This window comes from Solea solea, chromosome 9 (genome assembly GCF_958295425.1).
Source record: "Solea solea chromosome 9, fSolSol10.1, whole genome shotgun sequence".
In the NCBI taxonomy this organism is placed as follows: Eukaryota; Metazoa; Chordata; class Actinopteri; order Pleuronectiformes; family Soleidae; genus Solea; species Solea solea.
This window is the reverse complement of record NC_081142.1, coordinates 3,217,272-3,242,554: the sequence shown is the minus strand read 5'-3', so window position 1 is coordinate 3,242,554 and position 25,283 is coordinate 3,217,272. Positions and strand designations below refer to the sequence as shown.

The 25,283-nt window shown below is 40.4% G+C and overlaps 1 protein-coding gene across 2 annotated transcripts in view; it reads left to right on the top strand.

Annotated features, from left to right (window-relative positions):
• ralgps2 (Ral GEF with PH domain and SH3 binding motif 2) overlaps positions 1-25,283 on the top strand; it is a 71,894-nt gene that overhangs the window by 18,200 nt on the left and 28,411 nt on the right. For both annotated transcript variants that reach the window (XM_058638477.1, XM_058638476.1), the window contains exons 2-9: positions 2,407-2,513; positions 5,033-5,163; positions 6,139-6,246; positions 6,874-6,924; positions 15,799-15,882; positions 20,971-21,060; positions 21,163-21,255; positions 22,643-22,769. In XM_058638477.1, coding sequence (XP_058494460.1) covers positions 5,104-5,163; positions 6,139-6,246; positions 6,874-6,924; positions 15,799-15,882; positions 20,971-21,060; positions 21,163-21,255; positions 22,643-22,769 — 613 coding nt within the window. In that variant the 5' untranslated portion in view covers positions 2,407-2,513; positions 5,033-5,103. The remainder of the gene's footprint in view (positions 1-2,406; positions 2,514-5,032; positions 5,164-6,138; positions 6,247-6,873; positions 6,925-15,798; positions 15,883-20,970; positions 21,061-21,162; positions 21,256-22,642; positions 22,770-25,283) is intronic.

The following is a 25,283-nucleotide window of genomic DNA, read 5'->3' as shown; positions in this document are numbered from 1 at the left end:
TCAGCAATGAAGCCTGTTTGGCTTCCAACCCCTTTTGTGTTTGAACTGCAGCAGGTGAATGTCAAGAACAGTTTGAAAGAACTAAGGGAGGAAGAGGCAGCCAACTCAGAGAGGCCCCCTAATTCACTAACACCTGCTACACTGTGCAGTGACAGTACACATTTGTCTTCAACAATTAACCCTTTATTAATTGTTTACTAAATGAATTCTCATGTTTTTGGGTTGATTTGCTCCACATAACAAATAAACCGTGAAGTATGATGATGTAGCTTACTGTAAAGCACTGCAGTTTAGTGTAGAATGGTCTGGAGGTCTGGAGGTGTGGGGGTGTGTAGACTTACTGACGATAGCTGTCACCTACGTAAGGTGTCAGTTATGTAAATGGAGCGGCACACTGCTACGTGCAGACTGTATCTGTCAAAGAAACGCACACAGTCTTAAATCCACTCTCATAATGTCATAATGCACCGTATGTGCCACATTTTTGTTTTTCCTGTTCCATTCATGTTATTGGACACAAGTGAAGATCTAATCGACTTACTATACTACTATACCATAGAGATCTACTATACTATAGAACAGTGCCAAAAAGTATCTGCACGGTAGGGCTGAATTTTATCGCAAAATGTGCATTTTCGCTTTATATATTGTCGTGACAGACTGAAGAAAACATCCATGTTTCTCATGGATCTGCACAAATATCACATGGTAATCATATTATTCAGATAAAAATGCCTCTCATATTGCGAATCGTATTGCAATTGCAATTTCAGTCAAAAATAATCGCAATTAGAGATTTATTCAAAATCTCTTAGCCCTACCACACGTGCATCTATATTTTAAATACATCTCCACTGGAGACCCTTGTGTTTCTTCTCCTCTGGTTGAGATATTTTTGAAAGTTGGCCTTTTAAGTCCAGTGTTGTTTAATGTAGAAGTGCTATGAGCTGTGTTATTGGGTGTGCAGTAGTGGGTGGTGCAACAAACCAAAACATAAACAGAGGCTGTGGCTTGCAAATGAAAAATAGTTTTGTGAATATTCTGGTAGTGTTTCAATTTAACATGTTTCCTCACTGTCTGTCATTGTCATTTTATGTCTTAATACAACAAATCCAGTTCATATGTCACCTTGAGGGAGCCGTTAAGTTGAATGTTAACTGTTCTGGGATGGTCTGGTTCCTCAACAACACTAGGCAAACTGACGAGCAGAAACAAGCTGTTGCCAGGAAGTGTTTACTGTGCTTCACTGTATAAGCAAGTGATAATAACACAGGCGATAAACACGTGAGCACACACGTGAGCACAAATCTGTTAAGTTTGTGTATTTCTGTTTTGCTCGCTCTCCGCTGGAGCCTTGAGGCAGTGTGATGCTCATCGGGGATGTGGGGAAACTGAAACCCTCTCGATTGAAAGAGATAATTGAAAGAATGTATTGGCTCCAGTGAGTGGAAATGGTAAAGTAGTGTTTGCTCTGCTACTGAGCTTTGTGATAACAACTTTGAGGGGTTGACGAGATCATTTCTTTCTAAAGGCTGAAGACCAGCATGCAACATTTAGCCACAGCCCACCTTAGTCCCACTCACATGCTTTATCTTTGAGAGTAGTGAGACACCTACTGGCTAATGTTGGTCATTAACATTATCAAAAGGGTGAAACACAACAAACACTTATATATTTTTTTTCTGCCTGAGAATGCAAATACATTTTATTCAGAGTTTATTGCATCACACCCAGTTTTCACACTTTTCTTTGATGTGATACTGACATTTAAACGTTCTAGTTCGGATAAGAACTGTCGAGCACGTTCTTGGTTAGAGTTCACTGCTCCCTCCTTTTCTAGATGTGAAATATTTATGGCACTGATTATCATTTCTCTTTAAAGTTACATAACCATGAAATGTCAACCATGATACGGTAGGGCTGAAGAAACTGAAGTTCAATATTGTTTATATGTTTATAGATATGGTAGTTATATACTGTACTTGGAAATATAAATAATTCATGAACAATGAACTTGTTTCTTCAACTTTTGATTATAAGGACAAATCAAATATCAACCAATCACAATAATCATAAACATTGACATTGTGTAATATCTTTACTATATGGCCTAGACCCATAAGAGAGTTTCAGTGTGCCATTGTTATATCCTCTAAATATCTGATAAAGCTTTATTTATTTAATGTTTATGTTGCTGGTGTTTTTTTAATGTGAATTGCTTCAGAAGATACAGAAGTATCTCTCTGCATAAATATCAGTGAGTGATATTATGATGAACACTTGGACTTTTCCCTTTCTTTTTTTGGCTGTGTTAATCACTGATGACTGTGTGGGTTTTTCCTAATGTTCAGAACATTCATGTCTCCTCTCTGCCTTTCTCTCTTGTGCGTTTTCACTTTCACTCAGACGACAAGAGCCAGTCTCACACAGACGGAACACGACTGACAAAGGCAGCATAACAGAACAACAGACCAGTTGCACATCCAGCACCATGACCATCTGACACACAACTGGTGAGTGTGGCATCGTCCTTTTGCCAGCTTTATTTATTCTAAGGTGTGGTGACACTGACAGTATTGTGTCTTTGTGCCTACAGGTCTGCAGGCTTATTGTGGTTTTAAAGCGGTTAGATTCAAACCATTGTCTAATGAGTTCACACAATGCTGTTTCTCACTAACTCAGTGTTTAGATCTTGTGTTGCCTGGGGACATTCCCACGCTGCGCACAGGAAGTGATTTGTTTTATGTTAAGACAGGAGAAGTGAATTAACGTTCAGCAATTTCATGGGATAACGGGCTTCTTGTCCCTGCAGCTGTATACAAGCAGTTCTAATATGGCGCTTTTCCATTATACAGTTCTGGCTCGGCTCGACTTGGTTTGGGTATCAGAAACGTGGTTTTCCATCATCCATAGTACCTCAACGTGGGCAGGGTTGTCAAAGCACGGCTGTGGCCGTTTTGAGGACTGCAGCCATGTATGCTTGTTGTAATAATAACTTTATTTATATAGCACTTTTCAAAAATGAGTTACAAAGTGCTTTACAATAAAACAGATAACATAATAAGTTAAAAATCCAAACAAAGATAGAACATATAAATTTAAATAATTACAACAATACCAACAATTAAGAAAAAGCTATAAGATAAAAGTGACTCATGAGTCTTCCAGTGACGACACTCTCTGACCAATCAGGGACCATCTCACATTTTCGCTTGGAACCTGGCAGAGCAGGTACAAAAAAAGCCCCAGGTACTATCCCTAATGGAAAAGCAAAAAAGTAGGGGTAGAGTCGAACCGCGTCGTGCTAGAACTGTATAAAATAAAAGCCCCAATAGCATTGTTTTCAGATCAGGGTTACCGCACACAAATGTTACATCTTTTTTGTTCACAAAGAGAAAACAGAGGCAGAACATTAACATCACCTTCAACAAAGATCTCTAAAATCTACACATTGTTACTTTAAATAGCTATCATGACAGATTCAAAAGACAAGCATGTATTTAACACTGGCTGGTAGTACACAGTTTAATTAGTAGATAATGTGTTGGGTCATAGACGTGTTAGAAGGGATTATTTTTAATGAAAAGATAATCACTGGTTATTATGAACACATGTTCGTATTCATCGCAGTCCTGGGTCGTGCAAGTGAAACTCTTAAGTGATACCTTATATAATTGTCCTCCTTGGACAAGACAGACATGGGTGTTAGACCAGGAAGCACTGTAATTGCAGATGTACAACTATAAACAGCAGACAGACATGGACTTGTAAACACACACACACTGCCTATTGCTTCCTGTCCAATTATACACTGCTGTCAGGCGATATGAGGCGCGTTGTCATGATGTAGCGTTGTCTGTCCTTGGCTGAGCAGAATGCAACCGTAGAAGGCAGTTATTGGTTCTTAAAGCTCGAGGCTGGAGCCAACCGAAATGACACACTCTACCACACGACTCTGAAGCAGCTCCTTATTTTTCATCACTGTCTTTCATTAGTGCTTTTTGTTTTCACAAAGAAGAGTGTCTGTGGTATATTCAAGTCTAGACTGACAAAGGCATATTCCTGTATTGCCCCCTTAAGGTATAATTCCCATTTAAATGTCTCTCTTTTGGTAACATGAAGGTTCAGACAAGGATTGTACAAGTGATCTGTCGGTATAAAACCTTTTTCAGCTTTGATTCAGTGTGATTAGCAGCCATGATACTCAATAATTACTTCATGAAGAAGAACAAAAAGAGATTATTTGCACAATTTAATAAAGACCATGAAAATGCAGCCTGTGCAACATTCAGCAACTGATGATTACACTGGCGGATTAAGTAATTTCCTCTTAATGAACAATATTTCCTTAGATATTGTTTATGCTTCAGCTGTAACTGAACCCGTTCTCTACAGGTGTTTTCAGGCAGAAGTAGATTCAACACCTGCAGTCTCCTGACACTCACTATACACTTAATGAAGTACCTGTTACTCATGAATCAAGGAAAGCGAACAAATGCTGATACATTTTATTTTCTCCGACAACTCCCAATTACAGCCAGTTTCTCTTTTTCTGAGTGAGAGTGCCTGGACAGCGTCAGGATGTACATGGTGTGCTCAGGCAGCCACTTGACAAAAGAAGACTTCCTTCCTGTGTTAAGTAGTTATCGCGGGTCTGGAAAGGCACTGGCTAGCAGTAGGACATACTCTTGTGCTGGGTCAGCTGTTGTGGCTCTTACAGACAGACAGCTGGCTTCTCCAAACCCTTTCACAGAACATCTCCTGTTAATACTCAGACTAAGCTTCTTCTCCCCTGTCCATATGTAACATGTAGGAAACAACAGCCTGTAAATGTGTGTGTGTCCATATGGTGTGCACCGGCCCGGCTGGAACAATATAGTAGTAGTAGTTAAGGCAACAAGCAGTAACGTTAAAGCCGACCTGAGAAAACTTGCATCAACTCATTGTAACCAGAAGGTGGTGTTGTTACTACAAATGAATGTGATGTGAACTTGATCGATTGTTAATGTTTTGTGTATGTGCATTTTTCCAGGGGGCCGTGTGGACTTTGCTGTATTTAAAGACAATGAGCGGTCTCCTGCGCTAGAGCTGGATGGTGTGGGAATGATGGACCTCCCTAATGGCCAATCAAGCATCACCACAACTGCTGCAACAGTCTCTGAGGTGAGGTATCTCTAGGACTCTGTTTGTTGTGTTGAAAGATGTTCTGTGATTGCATGAGAGGTGTTTGTTCTTGTAGCATTCGTCATCAGAGTAAGCTATGACCAATCTTTAGTTCTATTCAAACCCCAGATTAAGGTTACATCCAAATTATCTGAGAAGTAGCAACTGGATTTATTTAAACTCAGATGTGAAGAAGAAGCCTCCCTAGATGAGAGGTGAAATATCTTCAAAGAAGAATCATTTTAAATCAGCAGAACTGCAGAAAGTGTGCCTGATTGTGTTAGTATGGATGCCGAGTACAACTGATACAGAGATGAAATGCTTGTCTGGTTGCTGATCATTTTAAAAGGATACATTCTCCATATGGACAAAAACATTTGGTTACACCTGTTAATTATTAATTTGAGGCTGTTTTTCAGGCCTTGAGTTAGGCTCCTTGTTTCCAGTGAAACGCTTCAGCATACCAAGGCATTTTGGACAATGCTATGATTCCAGATTTTAAAGAAGAGTCTTTTTTTTTATTCCATCATGACTGTGTCCCAGTGCACAAAACATGGACTATAAAAAGACATGGTTTGACAAGTTTGATGTGGAACAACCTGACTGGCCCACACAGAGTCCTGACCTCAACCCCATCCTTTGGGATGAACTGGCTCAGAGATTGTGAGCCAGGTCTTCTTTTCCACCATCAGTGTAAAATCTGAGTGTTTAGAAGCTGTTAGAGCTGCAATAGGGGGACCAACTCCATATTAATGTCCTGTTAATATATTTGAATATGTCCTTGCAGTACATTTTAGTGTACTGTTCAGGCGTCCGAATACTTTTGTCCATATCATTTATGTTGTGTCAAATCTTCTCTCCATATTACTCATGTTCCCTACTGTACGTACGCTTTTGTCCTTCCCCTGAAAACCATAGGCCCATTATACAGTATGTTGCATTATCACATTGGTGTGTGTTTGTGTCCTCCCTCAGAAGAGCAGCAGCTCAGAATCTCTCAGTGACAAGGGTTCATCAGAGCTGAAGAAGAGTTTCGATGCCGTCGTGTTCGATGTGCTGAAGGTCACTCCTGAAGAATATGCTGTAAGAATATTTTACGTGTGTTATACATGCAAGAGCCTGTTCTTGTCTGCTTCATTTGCATATACATTTTGAGGGGGAAAAATGTGATGTGTCAAGTTGAAACTGTGGTGGATGGGGTGCTAGAGGAGGAAATGGATCTGTAGTGATAATGATCCCAAGCAGGGACTGATGGATTTCCCCAGGCTGCCTCTGCACAAACTTCTGTGCAGGAATCCCATCGATATTGAATGAGGCTCATTTGATTGTGATGAACAATGTTTCTGAATGTTTTCCATAATCTTTGAAATAAATCAGTTTTCTCTTCATGTCTAGAATCCAGCTTTAATACTGGAGGATGTTTATCTCATGACTTACCCTTTTCAACCACAAGAGGGCACCCTTTATCCTCTCTGTCTTACCTCAACAACACCTTTCCTGACTCATCACTGGGGTGTTCAGATGTGCTGACCATAAAAGGCTGCACACTGTCTCTTGTGTGCAATTATATAACTCCTCTAGCAAAGGCAGTACTTTTAAATTGAGTACTGTGATATTATTGGCCTCATATTGGACTATTTCTGGTTTGTCCAGTACATTTTCTTTTAAAAAAAAAAACAGTCTAACGATTGTGTGTTTCATCTCTTCCAGGGCCAGATTACCCTCATGGATGCTCCTGTGTTCCAAGCCATCCAGCCAGAGGTGAGCGGCGATCAAATTCTAATTTTCAAAACTGAAACATAAGTAATTTATGCACTGATTAGTCACTACATTGAAACCCATAGCTGGTTTTTGCTGTTTTGGCAGATTCCTGTATTCTTTATGTACATAAGTCATAAAGATAAGGAAAATAAATGAGCCTACAAAATAAGATGTACATTACATTAAAATAAGCCATCGATTTCCATGGATGAGCCAGTTACTGTTTTTAAGGTATTGCTGAGTGTATGAATATTTAAGATGTTACCCAGTTAATCTGCTGTCACTGTCTTTCTTCCTCTTCTTGCACCATCACTATGCGGTTTTGTATCTCAGCCGCAGCTGTAATCAGAAATCCCTTGCAAAGCCACATATCTCAGTTTTGCAGAACTTCTACTCCCTTACCCGGAATTCTTCCCCTTGTTTTTGTTGCCTCATTGAGGCCCCATTAACGTCCGTCCTCAGTGACCTGATCGCATATTATTAGTTGACGGATAGTTCACACCTGGCATCAAAGTCTGTCCCAGAAACGCCTCCTGCCCTTTAATCTTTGTCTGTTAGTGTTTTTAATGAGTCTAGCTGTACAGATGGGTCTGTTGTCAGTGCATTTGTATGTGTGTGACACAGGGAGAGAGATAAAATCAATGCGCTACTCGCACTGCTGTACCGTGAAATACAATTCTAACGATGAGTAAAAAAAAGTCTTGTGACAATCAAGAAGAAACTATAGATAATCAGAGGACAACGACTGAGGAAGCGGTCTCCGATCCCTCCGTAGGACAGACTACATTCATTTGTGCTCATGTATGTGAACAAGTGAATAGAAAAACATCGGTCTGAATGGGGCCAGAGAGTTGGTAAATATTCATTATTTTCCTGTTTTTTGTCCTGCGTGACAGCAGTCATGGGTAACCTGTATTTTGACTTGGCCACTGTGGCGTTGAAACGGCACGATACAAAAAACCACAGCCCTGATCGCACATGTGCAACACTTGGCTGATCTCAGCCTGCACCACACGGACTCTCCTGGCATGATGTCAGTCCCAGACAGTTTGTTTTAATTGAAAGAACAATGTCATGGTGACCTTTCTGAGCCTTGTAAATAGTTTGTTGTGTCTGAGTAATGGAAAATCCTGAGAACTGAAGCAGCGCTTCTCACAGAATCAGATTTTATCTATGGAGGTTTGATTCTTGATTAAACACTCACTGATTAAAGTGTCTACACTGTGTCCACTGTAAAATTAATGAACTGGCTTCTTCAATGTTTACGCTGACTGTGCAGCCAAAATGGAAAATAATCAATTTTGTATTGGGAAGCTTGTTGTAATAAGATATTTCAATAAGTCCCTTAGTTACACTGAAATACATGGATATGTACACAGTCACAGAGTACAATACATTACTTTGCTGTCATTATTTTTATTATTGCAATTAATCTTTCTCACTAATTTGCACCTTGGAATAAAGAGGCACACATGTTTGACAAGGAGAGGAGCTTTTAATCAAACACGACATGTAGAATTAACGCGATCCTCTCAAGTTAAACGTGATTCATGGAAGTCACATTTCCTGTTTAGATTGCTGTCCACGTTGTTTAAACAAAACAAAATACTATGACTCATGTCTCCTGATTTATTTCGTCTCCACTCTGCAACAAAATACCGCCTGCCTCAACATTCAATCACTTCCAGTAAAAGTAGATTTGAGTTTTTGTTGGTTTAATAGCAGCAGAAGACTGACATTTGAAACTATTATAGCATTATAGGTCATTTGTATCTAACATTAGGATCATTCAGATTACCAAGCTGAAGTGATTAAAATCCAGTGGGGTTTTTTCCAGATAATTTTTTTTGTGCTGTGTAAACAAAGAAATTCCAACATCAATTTGTGTCACTTCATTAGGTGGTCCTCGATCAGATATATTATCAAACCGGTGGTCATATCTGATTCCATGCAGCTGTTTTAGAGGGCAGTTGTGTTCACATGAAAGCTCAGATGCAAGAAGCTTATACCTTCATGTATGAGCTGTAATAAATCTAAATTGTACAATATTTTGAATGTGAACATAGTCTTAGTAGCAAATTACAAATATAAAACAGATATAAAAACAATGGAGCACCCTGCTGGACGACAAAAGACGAGTGAGTCAGGATTTCCATTTTTTAAATTTTTCTCAAAAACAGCCTCACAAATAACCATAGGATTGCAGATTTCCATTGAATTCTGACTGACCAGTGACACACTGTATCAGTGACCTATTGGGATCCCACGTCCATCCGGTTGTTAAAATGGACTTTTTATAAGCAGACTGGGGAGTCAGGGACTGGCCTTGGGCCCTCAGTTATTTTGAGACTCGTTCCTGTGAAGCCTTTTGTCAGTGGTTGTCGTTGTAGTTTTGCTGTTTCTTCACTCAGAGAGAAGTCACTGAAGTCTGGACCCTATCCCCATGGTCTTAATTCCACCAAGCCAAAGATTACACAGGGTCTACCAAAGGTTTTTCATAAATACTTCCGTCCTGTGTTTAGTCTGATTCAACTGACTGACTAAGTAAGTGGGATTTACAAGCCTAAAGAAAATGTGGCCCTGTAGTTAAGTCCCTAATCTAGCAATTTGGAAAATAATAGTTGTGGGTGAAGAGTTACATGTCAGGTGGTCAGGGATGTGGTTTCACTTGTTTCCATGTGGAGAGATCAGCGATGCAGGGGAAAGTGAAAAACATGGGGATGGGGGGGGGGGTTTGGGAAAGACTTTTGTTCTCTCACTGGTTTGATTGAGGTGAAGAGCTGACTAGGAGGTGAATGCTGCAGTCTGGGGTAAGAGGAAGAGAGTGCACAGAACATAGAGTGACCCAGCAGCCTCTTGGCAGGAACAGAAGGCATTAGTTGGGGCTTTTCTTGCTGTCACTGAACTGAACTCAGTTTGAGTTTCCACTGCTCTCAGTCCTGCAGACACTTGATGGTAAAATCAGGTGTGTGTGCCGGTTCATACCTTCTGTTTCATGCTGTTCACTGAATACAGAAAATATCAAATCTCTTTCTTGGGTTAGCTGTGCATTGGTGTTTTTCCTGACATTGAGCCCATTTTAGTACTAAATTCAATTTGCATGCCGCAATAAAAGGAAATGTAAAATTAAATGAAAACAGTTAACAAATCTTCTAATTTGCAGTTGTTTGCATAGCAGGCGTAGCCATTTATTTATTTATTTTTTTAATTAAAAATGACGGCAAGGTGAAACTGAAATGAAGTGTTAACAGGCCAGGGCATGTCTGAATAAATCAGGACGTGAATGTGCAGGTAACTGTTCTCCGAGGCCTCTGGCTATGTTCAGATTACCAGCTACATATTTCAAATCCATTTCAAAATGGATTCGTTGGGTCTTTATTCAAGTTTTGGCATTTTTGGATTGGCGTCAAATGCATAGCAGAGTTGATGTGTTTCAAAATGAAAATGGGTCAGTGTGGATGTGGCCAGAGTGGGAAAAAGTCAACCTTTCATTGGTCATTATGATTCATGTAGAATCTTATTTGTTCCGTTGCCACAAATTAGACCATTTTTTCCCAATTGGTTACTTTCAAGTGGTTTTATTCTCATGTCTTAGTGATTTAAACTTGTTTTACTGCAGACTTACAGTGAAGATACATCAGCTTAACCTAACTTGCACTTTATCTGGAGACTTAAAACTATACACTGCAAATGTCGTCCTCTGCATGACTTCAATGTTCTGCTCTGATTTTACTGTTCTTCCAAAGCAGCTGTAATTCCCATTATTACCATGACTACTTTAGAATAATGTTTTCATATCATATGAATGTGAATGTGGGCAATTGTGTGTGGGGAAAAAAAAAAAGTACACCATGTCCATGCTTGTGATGTATTGTACAGTTCTTTTGCTGTGGGTCAATGATACATAGACACACAAACACACTGCCATTATTTGGGAAATTTTAACCAAACAAGGATTGACTGGGACGGAGCATCTCATTAACTTGAATTTTCCAATGCTGCTATGGAGCAGAGCCTGAAAGGTCCAGCTGGAAAAACTTGGGATGAGGAAGAAATGATAACCGTCTGTCACAGTGGCAATAAATAATTCACATGAGGACCATGGATGGAGACACTTAAAACGGTGTGAAAAGATGGTGTTACGCCTGGCCAATCATCTGGCCAGGAAGTATGGCTCACTCTCACTTAGCTCTTTTCTCTTACTGTGGGATATGTACAGTACAAATTGGGGGAATGTAATGACTGGAGAGTCCGCTCTTTTAACCAACATTTGAAAGGCCTTAAGGGGTCGACAGATTTAAAAGATTAAAGCTGGAAGTTTGAAACTCTGACACAGCAGACTTGAGACAAACATCGAATCTAAACACACGTGGTTTTAATAGAACATAAGTGACAGCTCATAAGACCCTGCCATGCACGAGGACTGTTGTTCACTTCATTCACGTAATAGACTGTCATCAGCAGTGGAGTGTTGTTTACCCCATTCACGTAACCGACTGTCGTCAGCGCAATGCTCGATTTTCTTGTTCTTTGAAGGGAGGAAAAATGGTGAAAATCATGGCAACAGCTGAAGTTATTTTTAAGGTAAAGTAATCCATAGTTGCAGAGCAATCTACAGCCCATAGCTGAATCCCCGATGTGTCTCGTGGCGGTTGGTTTGTAAAGTTAAATGCTATTAAAATGACAAGATGGATCATACAGAGAGTGGGAGGGAGGGAGGGAAAAGGATGCAAGTGATCTGTCGCTAAATCTTGTTGTCTAGTGTAAATTTATGATGCAGTGATTCTGCATGATTTGTTACAGTCACTGGTTCCGAGCAGACGAGAAATAATGTCCAAGTGAAAAAGGGTATAGCAACTGTGATGTCATAAAAGACCCGGGATATTTTATTCCTTCATGTTTTCGTTCCAGCCGCTGTGAGCCATTTCTAATTCCATAATCAGACACGCTGTTGATGATCTACAGCTGCATGTTTATAAAATAGAGGCTGAAAAGCAAAGGGAGACTTAGTGATGTAAAGGGACATGAAGCGGGAAGCGGGTTGCATTTGTCTTTAACGCACGCTCAGGACGACAGCCAAGTAAGTAATTTAGTGGATTTGCCTGGCAAGTTTCGCTTCAGCTCTCAGGGAATAGATATCGGGTTGCTTTTTACGTTCTTCGGAGAAGTATGTCGGTCCCTCATGTCTGAGCCCCCTGAGGAGAACTCCTCTGACCAGACTGAAAGTCTCATGTGAGTTGCAAAGGGAATGGAGGCAAGTAACGCTTGCACCTCTGTACACATGTTGTTTCCTTGTTTGGGGATTGAATAATATTTGCTTCACGACAAAAACAAGAAAATCTCTCTCAATGTGGCAGTTGACATGCATGATGTTTCATTACTGCTGTGACATTTACCTTTTACTCCACAATGTACAATACACTATTTGTGCATGTAATTATTCCTATGCACAATGTGGTCTTGATGTAGAAACAATGCCAAGTCTGGATTAGGTAGCCATGACAGATGGCCTGTACTATCATTAGAATCATATGTAGAGCATGTACTGAAATATTGCAGCTCCTGGAAAAGTAATCATTCCCATGGTGTGCACTGAAAAGTACGGACCCTGTCTCTTGTTGCACGAACGTCTCTGCAGGATCTATATTAATAGATGTTTGACTGAGACAACGGTGCAGGTTGTTTTTTCTTATTTCCTCTCAGTTATCAGTTTCTCTTGTGTTTACTTGTTCTTTTCCATTTGCCCAAAACAAAAGAGAACAAGTTTTCTATGTTTTTTCTAAGTTTTCCAAACACAACTTGACACACTCAACAAACTTCACAATTGCAAAATCTTCTTATTTCAGTCCCACTTCATCACCTCCTCATATCCCTCCTTTTTTCCATCATGTTCATCCTTTTCAGTCTCTCCTGTCTTTGCCAGTGCTCTCTTCAATGTTCTCTACGACCTCAACAGTTGTTGAGTTTTCTGTTTACAGCGATGACAAAAACCAAAGGAATTGCATGGGGGAAATCTCACATGAGGTCATTGTAATTTGTGGCTCTGCCTTGTATAGTTCAACATGCACCTCTGTTTATATAATACTTCATACGATGTATTTGTGAAGCATACTTTGGTCTACACATGGGTTTAAATGTGACATATTTAGTCATAATTTAAAGTTTTATTTTGGAAGTGTTTAGGTGCTCGATATTGGGCTATAAGTATCCGACCGCTGTTGTAACCAGAGTTGACGTTAGTTTTCCTCGACAGCCCTCATGCTAACCATATGTGTAGATGGAGTCGGCCTGTAAGAGACTCACAGGACTGCTTAAATGAAAAGGCTGCTCAGCCAGAACAGAGTGTGGAAATGACAGACTGTCTGTGGTTTGGTGGAGCTTTTTTTTTTTCTCCTTTCATTTCATCATTACTGCAACATGTAAAACCTTTCTTTTTTACCATCGCTGCCTTGTCAGAGTCGGCCTCAAAAGGCTAAACTGTTGTGAGACTTAAAACGTTAAGCCTTTTTTAAGCTTTTAATGTCTAAGTGTGAAAAGAGACTATAAAGTATCACAAATTAAATGAATTAAACAATTTCTGAAGAGGCTGCGGATCAGTTTCATGCTGTTTTGTTGTGTAGTGCTGCTTATGACTCAACATCTCAGCACAGACTGTAGAATAAATTACTGTAGATGGATGTTAGATTAGAAGGCAGACCTAGGTGGTCTTGGTGTTGAAGTGGTAGTGACAGTTGTTGAAATGATGTGGTCTTTTTGTGTAAGGGAGGCATAGCGGCGCTTCTTTGTATGTGTGTCTGTGTGCGTCTTCTTGGGTGAACTGCCTACCTGGGTGGTCAGGTGGTCATCCGGGCTGTGAAACCCGCAAACTCATCCTTCTCTCAGCCACTATGGAAAGTTTTTGTTTCAGAATCATCACCATACGTGTGTGAAAGTTGGAGAAAATGATGATTGACATGATGGCAGGCACACGCAGACAGGAAGGAAGGCAGGCAGTGCTTATTTTTTAAAGAAGGACAGATTTTTAAATAAACACTGATGTCTCATTGGTGAGATGAGCTCGAGCCTCCCACACACTGGTTTAGATACATCGTGTGACAAAGTATGACACGCTCAAACACCGACCGGCTTGTAAACCTTGTGGGAAGATGCTGTTGGATCTTCAACAGTTGTCTTTCATGGTCTAAATGTCTTCTTCTTCTATCCACTGTATCCCTTTTTCCCCTCTGCTGTTATCCTCATCCTGATTCAGGCAATACATGCCTAGTCTCATGACTGAAAGTCTGTTTTCTAACTTCTGTATTTTGATAGGTTACCTTTTATGTACATTCATAAACTGTACCTGACCCATACTCTAATTGTGCACGTTAAGTTTCACTGTTTTCTATTACACTGCATATATCAGATTATTATTTTATTTAATTTTATTATATTGTCCCTTTTTATGTGCTGCCTGCTGACCTTATTGTGTGTTCACTTTGAATCTTGAATATGCCGTGTTAAAACCCGGATGTTCAAAATACACGTTAACATGTTAGTCCTACTGAAATCAGATATCTAAAACACACTCAGATAATGCAAACTGGAATCAAATTACTACTACATTCACCTGGATAATGTGTGGATAATGTGGTTAATGTTCACTACTAACAAGCTAAAATGGGGGCATATCACCACCTAACATAGCAGAGGCAGGCACACGTGATTTAACAAATTGATTCCCCGTCTGTGCTTGAATCCTGGGTCGAGGACAGTAGGCCAATTTAGTAGCGTAGTCGAGCTACAATCGCACAAACCTGACTCGAGCAATATAAGCCCAGAGTCTTCACCTCGCCCACGCCTGAGCGTCTGTTTTTAACATCTGTATTTGATGGAGGTTACATTTTTATCCCTGCTGGCTGTCTCCAACGACTCAGACTTACCGGTGAATGAGCTTGACTTATCTTTGAAAGTAGACGTCCTGATTGGTTCCAAAGTTGTGAGTGGTCTGGTGGAGGTTGTTGCTTCCAGACTGTCTCACAGGGAGGATCATGCCGAGGAGCTGCAGCCCGATTCAGCTGTTCATATTGTAGCCCAAGTCTGAGGCTGGGCCTGGCAAGGATTAGGAGGAGGAGAGCTTGCACAACATTTTTCCGATTGTTGCGTCAGTGTCCCTGGCCTCTGAATAGTCCGTGGGGCCAAAGGAGGTCTGGGTTCCCCTTGTAGTATATGTGTGGTCTCCTGTCTTCGCCTCATCACTGAGGACAGTGGCCCAGTCTAGTACAAAGTGACTATCTGTATTGTTGGAGTTTTCAGTGTTGATAACGCTCCAGAGTCACTGGTGTTCTTACACTGAAGTGTAGTGAGATCACCATCAGCTCTGCTGCGCTCCCCAGCTGCTGCTTCTAAATGTGGTGAAATGGGAAATTGATTTCACCACCACTGATTTGATCATTTTAAAATAATAAATTATATATTTTTTTAATGATAACTTAATGTTCTAAACATATGTTATGGTTCTTGACATACTGTTGGTTTAAAATGTGAAATTTTAGTCGTTTGTTGCCACAAAACTGTGCACAGGAAATGGTATTGAGACAGTTAGCGTTGAGTTCAGTGTTTAATAGAGGCAGTACATGTTCCTGGATTGCTTTACCTGTTTGTTTTTCCACTCATTCATCAATGTGACTGAGTCTTTGACTGAATACCGTCCCCGGCCTCTCTTCCTTTTCCTCCTCATCTGCTTTTCTCTGCTGTCATGTCTCTCTTCTCCACTTCCCACTGTGTGACCTCTGACAAGAGACTGTTAAATACATTCAGTAAAATACTGATGATACACAGTTGTTTTATGTACCTGTGCACAATGTTTAATTTCCCTTGTTTATTTGTGTGTTTTAGGAGCTGTCAAGTTGTGGCTGGAACAAGAAGGAGAAACACAGCTCTGCTCCAAACGTCGTGGCCTTCACTCGCAGGTTCAACCAGGTAAGACACATATACACTTTGCACCTCAGTATTTCCCTCAGTTCTTATCCAAAAGGAAAGTCCGTAAAGAACATTTTGAACATGCGGTGTTAAAGATTTATGAGTCTTGGCCATAAAAGATCGGAAAGATTACAGCACCTCTTTCTATTGTACCCCCTTCCTTCATCCTCCGAGTACCAAATCATCACTGTAGCTACCCCAGAGGAGGTTTTGTTTTAATTCCCTCCACATCTCCTTTGCTAGTCATAATCCTCATACATGGTACCCAAGTAAAACAGGCGTGAAGAAAGGCACGCTATTTTACACCGGCTGGATTTTGGCTGAGGTATTTTGCAGCATGTGTAGAACATTTCCAAGTGTTTGCAGGAGTGCGCACGACACACTCCCTTGGTTCCCTGTCAAATCATCAACAGGAAGTTGTGGGTTATGATGTAAGGGGTAGCATTGCCCTTTAATCCCCCCTCCAGTCTTTTTTCCAGGTTTTTTAAATTCCACTTTACTGTCCTCCAGTATAAATATGAGCCAGTCTAACCAGAATGTGTCGCTGTGGAAACTGCTTCATGTGAAGCAAATCCCAAACACTGATTCAAGATGTTAGCTAGTAGCTACACACTTTTTTTTTAGCCACTTAGAGCCAAAGAAAATGAGCTTTCTTGGAATTTAGTACTTGGATTGGTTCAACTGAGAGTCCCAGAGAGCTCCACGGCATGAGCTGAAGCAATATGTCCTCTTCATTCAGTCTCCAGTTTGAGTTAAGCAGCAGATCACTTGCCACAGCAGGCAGCAAAGAGACAACATCAAAGATGCTTTGTATTGATCGCTTAACAAATATGCAACTTGCAAACGAATTAAACGGCACATATTTTATCCAGAAATCATAAGAATTAGAATTCCACTATCTTTTTGACATGGAGAACCTAACAAAGGAGTGGACACTGGGCCAGAGGAAGGGAACACCACCAGGGCCAACATACAACAGACAACCATTCAAACTCATCCACACCTGCAGTTAATTTAGAGTCTACAATTAACCTAACTTAAGTCTACAAATCTTAAGACTCTGGGAGGAAGCTGGAGAAATGCAAAAAAAGCAGCACCATCAGCTTACTCCAGCATATGGACCAGTGTTTCTAAAAATATCTGTTGGTTTTCATTTTTGACCTTTGACTAGCCAATACCTCATGTCTGCCAGCCAGCTATTGTCCCTGTCTTTGGGCAGATCTTTGATCCAACCACATCTTTTCTTGATCTCAGGCCATAACATTGGTTGATACCCAACTATAAGCTTGTAATTGGAGCTGTCTGCTTCCATTTATTTATGATAATTGAATCTCTGGGGACTCTTAGCTCTGTTCTTGAAGCCATACACAGGTCAGGAAATGATGTGGCATTCAAACAGACTCTGCATAGTCTCCATATCCCTATACGCTCCCTGAGTTACACATAACACTGATGTACACCTTTTTAGACAATTGTCATCATTAATAATGATATCCTTGTACATGTTTGGAAGCCCAGGCAGATGCGGACACATATTCTGTGATGAACCCCTGTGGTGTAGTGAATTTTGTCCAGACTGACCTTGTATATCACTTTAAAACACTGAGGAAAGTGAATGTGAAGCTGCCGCATGTTTTTGCTCCCAGAGCGAAATCACACTTTACAGTCAATGGAAACTCCAGTTCACTGCACACTAGGGGTGGAAGGTAGATTTCATGATTAAATATGAACTTTACTGTCCCACAGTGTAGGACATTTATCTTGGGCTCTTTACTCATACTACAACCTTTTAAAAAAGAGAAAATATACAAATGTGCTTATAAAAAATGAACAAGGTCATAAAGTTACTGAAAACCACATTATTGGTAACTAGAGAAAGCACTCCAGTAAGGCCACTTGGTTTCTCACAGTGTTATTATGGATTATTATTAAGATTTTTAACCAAACTGCACGGTAACATAGACCTATTTGAGGTAATAGTACATGCTTTTGGTTTTTTTAAATCCAATGTCAAATAATTTCTTCTTGTACAAAAATGTAATAAAATATCTGTCCTTTACTTTTTGAGTTATGCTGCTAACAAATAATAATAAATAGTACAATGTTATGAAACCGAGACACAAAAGATTAATAAGAACACATAAAAATGGAAAGAAGGAAAATCTTACATAAAACATTATCCAGTGTCCATTTTGCCTTATCTAGATAAGCACATTTTTTAAATCTATTTAAACTGCTCTGGTGGAATGTGAACCTCCCTTCTGGTAACGCTCCCAGATTTTCATGTTTTTACATTGAGGTCACCGTCTCAAAGAAAGGGATGCAAATTAAATTTGAAGCCAATGGAAATAAGATTTTACCATCTGTGTATCTTCTGTCCATTTTCATCACTCCCTCATCTTCTCTTTAGACCTCTTCATGTGAAATATTAAACACACATGGCTGTTTTCTGGCAAAACACAACCCTAATAGATTGAAATTAGCTTGATATGCACATCATGTGTATATAAGTCAGAGAGGGAGGGAGTGAGTGAGTGAATTTATCTCTGGACTCCCCAGTGTCTCCATTTTTCTCTCTCAAACAACCCAGATGTCTGACAGCTGAGGGTCAGTCTGCCTGTCTTATCTGAACAATTGTTTATTTTAATCAACATTAATTCCACTCATTTAGAAGCCAGCATAGCTGTTTCTGTGCATGTGTCTGTCTGTGGACAGATCTTGTCACAGTGATGGCGTCTTTGCCGAGAAAGAACCGTCTCTGCTTGTCTCATTACTGTCCCTCTCCATCTCTTTGACCCACAGTGTGTGCATAGTCACTGTGTCCAGTCATTACCTCTGGATGACTTGAAGAAAATTGGGTCCAGACATTTTCCAAAGTTTGCCGTGTGAACAGATTATGATTAAATCACATACTGACAGCGTTAAGCCTGAGCATTCACACTTTATTAAACTTTGTTCTCCACAACAAAATTACATTTTTCAATGTGTCATTGTGTGTCTGCACCAATAACAGGGAGAAAGAGTTGGGATGTGATGAGTGAATCAAACCACTACTCATGCTGCTGTAACATGAAAGATGTTTTATCTATTGGAGAGAAGATAACAGTGTTAAAGTGGAACTTTGCAAGTCTGGTTGCTTTTTAAAAAAAAAAATTTATGACACCAACATCCATCCATTTACTGCTTTATCCTCACCGTCGTAAAAACTCCCCGCTAACACTCCCTCCCTTCCTTCCCCTCTTCTGGCCACGTGCATTTGTTTTCAACAGAGCCGCCGAACACAAGCGGAGGAGCCACGACTATGTTGGTCGGCATCAGTTTTGCGGGCTTCTGTGTTTTTAAGTCTCACAATTCAAAAATAGCCGGTCCAGTGTTTACTTTTGTCGTTTCCGCTCCCTTGCTTCCTCCGACAAGGTTTTCCTCTGCTTCTTTTTTGCCGTTTCCACCATGATGAAAATCTAAAATTATGCTATCGCTGCCTTTATCTTACACCCGCTTCCTGGCTAGGGGGTGTGTATAGTGTCGTAAAGCAATTTGTGTTTCTCGTGAGACCCGAGACTTTTGAGGCCTCCTGACCCTGATCTTGCAATGCTGGTTTTCTGCTAACAGAGAGTAGGCGGAGTGGAGACAGCCCACAATGACCCTGAAGCTGTTAATTTAAAAAAATCCTGCATTCTTCTGCTTTATTTTTGTGGTGTTGGTTTAAATAAATTAACATAGATGCTGATTACTGTAAAACACTTTCAATTTACTGTAAAACTGCAGGGGATCAGATGTGGAGGCGGGCTCTTGCGTGTCCTGAGCCAGACTGCTGTCGTGTGTGCTCATGAATGTGGCCACATGCATGCGTCCTCGATCCACCTTTAAATGGGGGGGTTTACACATTCAAGGATCTAAGGATGCATTCAAGATGGATTGGGTGTGCACAGAAATGTACCGTGCGCTGTCTGCATGTCATCCTATCGCTCAAGATAGAACCAAAAAAGCTGGCAAAAGAATTTCTGGACTTCAGTGCATGTCTTGGTTGTCTCGCTGATCTGTGCTCACTTTCCAGTCACACATATGAAATGAACTAACGTCACTAACCTGTCGAAGGTTGATTTTTGATGATTATAAAGCAGCTAATACCATAATTGGTACTTGATTCTGTGGGAATCACTGAGAACACAATGTGCAGACAGCTAGCAGTGGGCTCTGAGCCCTGTGGCATTGAAGCTAACTTCCCTCCCATTACCTCCTCTCTCCTTATTCTCCTCCCTTTTTTCCTCTTTCCATTCCCTCGCTCCCCAGAGCTTAAACACTGATTGATGCACTGACTTGTCCGTGTGTGTGTATGTGTAATCAGAACTTTGGCTAACCAACAATCTCCCCAGAGTCAAATCTCTAACACCGCTCCTGATCGGGCCAAGTACTCTGAACACACATGTATACAAAGCTTCCTCCCTTTTTCTCAGTTGACATTTTGGGAGTTATAGTGTGTGTCTATAGTGTAATCAGTTGGAAATGGTTGAATTGTCCTGCACGGCTCTTGTTTTTTTTCTTTTTCTCTGCAGTTCTGTTTGCAGTCTGCCCAGTGCTCTCTTACTCCACGTAATAGTAGTTTTGCCCCACAGATGTTATGACTGTGTGCAGACCTGTAAGTGTGTCATCAGTCCCTTTCAAAGACTGTATCTAATAATGAACGTTGTCTTCCTTTTCTGAAAATGGAAGCCAAGTATCAGTCAGACAAAAGGGGGGGGGGGGTTTCAAAACGAGCTCCATTTACATGCGAGTCTAGTAAAATGAACCTCTAGTCGTCACTTGATTTATTATGTCAGTCAACATTTTCCTTGGGAGTAAATGTATCAATCACTACTTTCAACTCTTCATCAGACATGGTGTCAGTTTTGTTCTCATTTAGCGGAAGATGAGGATTAAATATGGCACATTAGCGCGATAGCCGGTGTGATTGACAGCTGGTGTTGTCGAGCAGGTGCCTGGTTGCAGGTGACGTCAGTTAATGTCTGTTTGGGTAAACTGGCAGTGTATGATTCCTCTGTTGTGGGAGTGTTGCTCGGTGCCATAATCTCTTTGTTGTTTTTTTTTCAGACGAGTTTTTGGGTGGTTAGAGAAATCCTCCACGCACAGACGTTGAAGATCAGAGCAGAGGTGCTGAGTCTGTACATTCGCACTGCCAAGGTATGCACAAGTTTACGCACAACGGGACATTGTTATTCATGTTCTTATGAAGGCCTGCAGTGTGAACTCAACGTGTGTGCTCCGTACACTTTGAACTTACAGAAACTGTGTGACATGAACAACCTCCATGCGGTTATGGCTGTGGTGTCGGCTTTACAAAGCGCTCCTATCTTCAGGCTCACCAAAACATGGGCGGTGAGTATATTTATCTTACTTTGAAAGCCAGTGTGGTTTATTAGCAGAGTGATGTCAATAAACAGGGATGTCAAACAGATGTGGACCAAAACACTGGACATATAGGTTAATAAAAACTAGAAATTCAATTACATATACTAAAAAGGAAGATTTATTTTTAACATTCAGAAAACCTAAAGTCCACTTTTTAAGATGGAATGTCATATATAATATTATCGTTTGTCCCCTAGTGAAATTCCTTAAGCCCACATACAGTTTAGCTGATTGTGTGTGACTGAAAGGTGAACGATGTGTTTTTCATACGCATATTTTGTCAGTATTCATTTTTAGGAAAGTGTGAGCAACAGAGCGTCTACGTCAGTGTTTCTGTTGAAGATGAGGATCAAATAATGATGCTCTGATGTAATAATGGAAGTTTCTTAGAATCTGCTCCACAAAAAACAAAACCAGATTGTTTTGACCAGTCTGTGAATAGTATTGTTGGAAAGAATACACACTCTTCATCTTCGCAGCTGTCATTAGTATCTCGGGGTTAGGTACTGAACAGTAGTCATATCACTTTCTCCCTCTTGTTTTTATTGGCAGTTCAAAAGCAGCTCTTGGGCGATTTTTCTGCTACCCACTGATCTGGAGTGTGTTCTCACTCTCACTTGTCTCTGTTTGATTGTACTGTGCCGACGTGGTCACACGGTAAACTAGTCTGCAGTTAAGCATCTGTTGCTGCTGCAAGCCATTACATTGCAAGCATGCAAACTAAGTGTGTTTCATATTTACTATTAATTTAGATGAATATCTTCATAAAGTGGATTAGAAATGTGCTCCCTTTTAGGTTAACAGGTGTTAGTTTTCAAATCGAAATCACAGTTTCAAACAATTCACTTTGGCTATGGTTTTAATTTAAAAGGTTCTTTGTTGTATGTCTGTTTAAACAGTGCACTATATAAATCTCAAACACATCATACGATGTAGTTAATGCTGATGCCTCAAGTTGATGAAAAGAGATATTGAACTGAAACTTGACATGTAAGGTTGTATCGTAAATCAAATCACAATCAAATATTTTACCCAAATTGTTCAGCCCTTCTTTCTGAAAGCTATTTCCCACTGTGTGCTTTCTAACTTATTTGCAATGACTAAACAACATGACTGCATTTATTGCTGACACTAAAATACGGGACTTGTATTAAAATATCAGAAGTCGGACACACAAGCGCAAACACCTTTACCAGCAGCTAGCTCCGATTTAAAAAAAAAAAAAAAAAATAAATAATAATAAATAAATAAAACACTGTTTTTGTCACTTTGTCTATATTTCAATTCTTTATTTCTGGTTCTTAGACAAAATACATTAGTATCTAAATTCTGTTGTTCTCTCTGAACTTCATAGTTACTCAGTCGGAAGGACAAGGCAACGTTTGATCGACTCGACTACTTGATGTCCAAGGAAGACAACTACAAACGTCTGAGAGACTTCATTAGCAGCCAGAGCATGGTGTCCTGTATTCCATACCTAGGTAAGACACACACATTCTCTTCGTACTTCGAGGTTTGATCTTTGAACCGTGCACTGATCTTTTTAGGCTGTCTGCTTCCAATCTCAATGGTGTTTAAATGTTAATCTAAGGACAGGTGTCAGCGTATGCGTGTGTGTCTCGAATAAACCCGGCATGGAGAAGTGTTTTTTGGTTTCCCCTCACATAATTATCTCATGGATTTTGTCATCAGGCAGTCACATTTATTTTCTAATGTTCCTCTTGTGTTTCCATTCTGCTCCGTTTCTCTGACAATGTTGCCTTTTTGTTTTTGTGGTCTTTTGTGAAACATTTTCTTTCGCTTGGGACAAACACATGAATAATAATAATAATAATAAATGTCTTTTTCCTCTCCATATATTTATCCACCCCTTTCTTTCTTTGGCTCACAAGAATGACATCACAAAAGAATCCCTTTATGGGTTGCGCAGTGAAAACACTCATGCATGGTTTTATTGCCGCACTGTTTGTTCTTTTTTTGACTTTGATGTTCTTCACTGCTGCAACTTTCTTCCGTTACCGTCAGCCTTGTTTCATAGCTGCTGCTGTGAGACTCCAACTTAGACGTTCGCAAACAAACACAGCAAGTCTGTTTGTCGTTACAGAAACTTTTAAGCACCCATTATCCCCACTGTGCTCTGTCACGGGAGTCTGGACGTAATGGTGGACCGTGAGAGGAACGCAAATCTAATGCTGTGTAATGGCACACGATTGCCAGCTTTACTGTATGTCCTCACTGAGAATTTAAGCATATCAGTGATGTGTGACGAGTCTTTTTTTTTAAATATATTTCAGTACGGGTATGTGTGAGTTTTCTTACATTCTCAGCTTGTCAATTATGAGTGTGGATGTGTGATGTGTGACCAGCTGGCTGCTCTCAGAGCTGCACTGAGCCAAGTTGGCACACGGCATGGAAATCACCACTCTCTTGTTTTCAGACATTCCCATCTCTCATAAATCCACTAGATTCTCCCGAGATCGAGGGAGTCAAAGACAGAATGCGTTCACCTCGATTGCTTCGATATCCCAGCTCACAGCAAAAGGGCAAAAGACAGAAAATAACCATAAATATGGTATAAGTCGGTTTGTGTATGTGTTGTTTCTGTCTTTGCTCGATTGGTATCGTGGTCGGGGGGGGTGATAACAAAGCTAAAGAAAGAACTTTATGTCTGCTCTTGGTTGTTACACAGTGATGCATTTGTATCACAGTTGAACATGTGTGTCTGACCTCTGACCTGTGAATTCGGCTCGGCAGACACAGCCACCGTCTGTTTGTGCTCACCACAGGAGCGGCCTTTATAAATGCACAGGAGAACATGTTCCTGTTCTGCAGCTAATCGTGCAAGGACAAAGAGCCCACAGAAATGTATGGCACCACTGTGACAAAACACACACACACACACACACACTCTCTCTCACTCTTTTCCGACTCGTTATCCTTTGACTTTATATAAATCTTGCCATGTAGCATGAGCAGAAAAAGACAACCAAAAGTTATACCTTAACTGTGACTTGACACACAAAAAGGTGATTTGGGTCGCGACTGTATGTTGGTCACACACTTGCTGTGTCAGTGCGGGGTGATGAGATTAACGATGGTTATATTGGCTGAGAGTCTTTCACAGTTTCTCCTGGAAGGTTTTCATCATGCTGTAATCAGCTGTACACATAATTGCAACAAATTGTGAAGTGATAAAAGCAGGCGATAGAAAACCAAACCCAGCTGGCCGGTTGCAGTGGGAACGGGGTGTGACTCCAGAGTTGGATTTCTTTGTAAGATGAAAGACAGAAATGGTTTGACACAGTTCCCCAAACTGATGTGGAAAAGATGGTTCGGGGAGGAGTTTCCAGAAGCACTCGAAACATTTGATGAGCTGTTCATCGTGAGGGCGTCCGTACAACAAGTACAATAACCAGCCTCCTGGTTTTGTTTAAAGCATACTAACAGTCCCTCTTACCTCTCTGTCCCACTACACCCCTGTGTTCTCTTCTTTCTGTGTGAGCTGTTAAGAGATAGCAGAGCTTGCTACAGAGTTTACTCATAGACTTTTCTAACATGGATTATTGTTAATATTTTTCACAATTCCAATTTAATTGATCCTGCCTCTGCAGCAGCTGTGGCTCGAGGGCTTGTTTGTTTTTTTTAGGTTGTTTGTGAGCCCATTCCATAATTATGACCCTGATATCTCAGGAATTCCTGAAATTTTGCACAGATGTACTCAAATATGAACTGATTCGATTTTTTTGGGGCTGAAATGTCAAGGTCACTATGACCTCCCCCATTTTATTGTCTCCAAAAATTCTAGAACTACTGACCCTAAATGTGATCCTTCCATTCTGTTTCCTGCCTTTATCTCTCATATTATCTGGAATTTTCATTTGACCTAAACTCATCTTTTACAGCATCACTTAACATAACCATTGTCATTGCTTTAATTTAGTAAAATTGGCCTCTTTGAGTCTGTCTTTTCCTTTTCAAAACTTTTTATTGGCTTT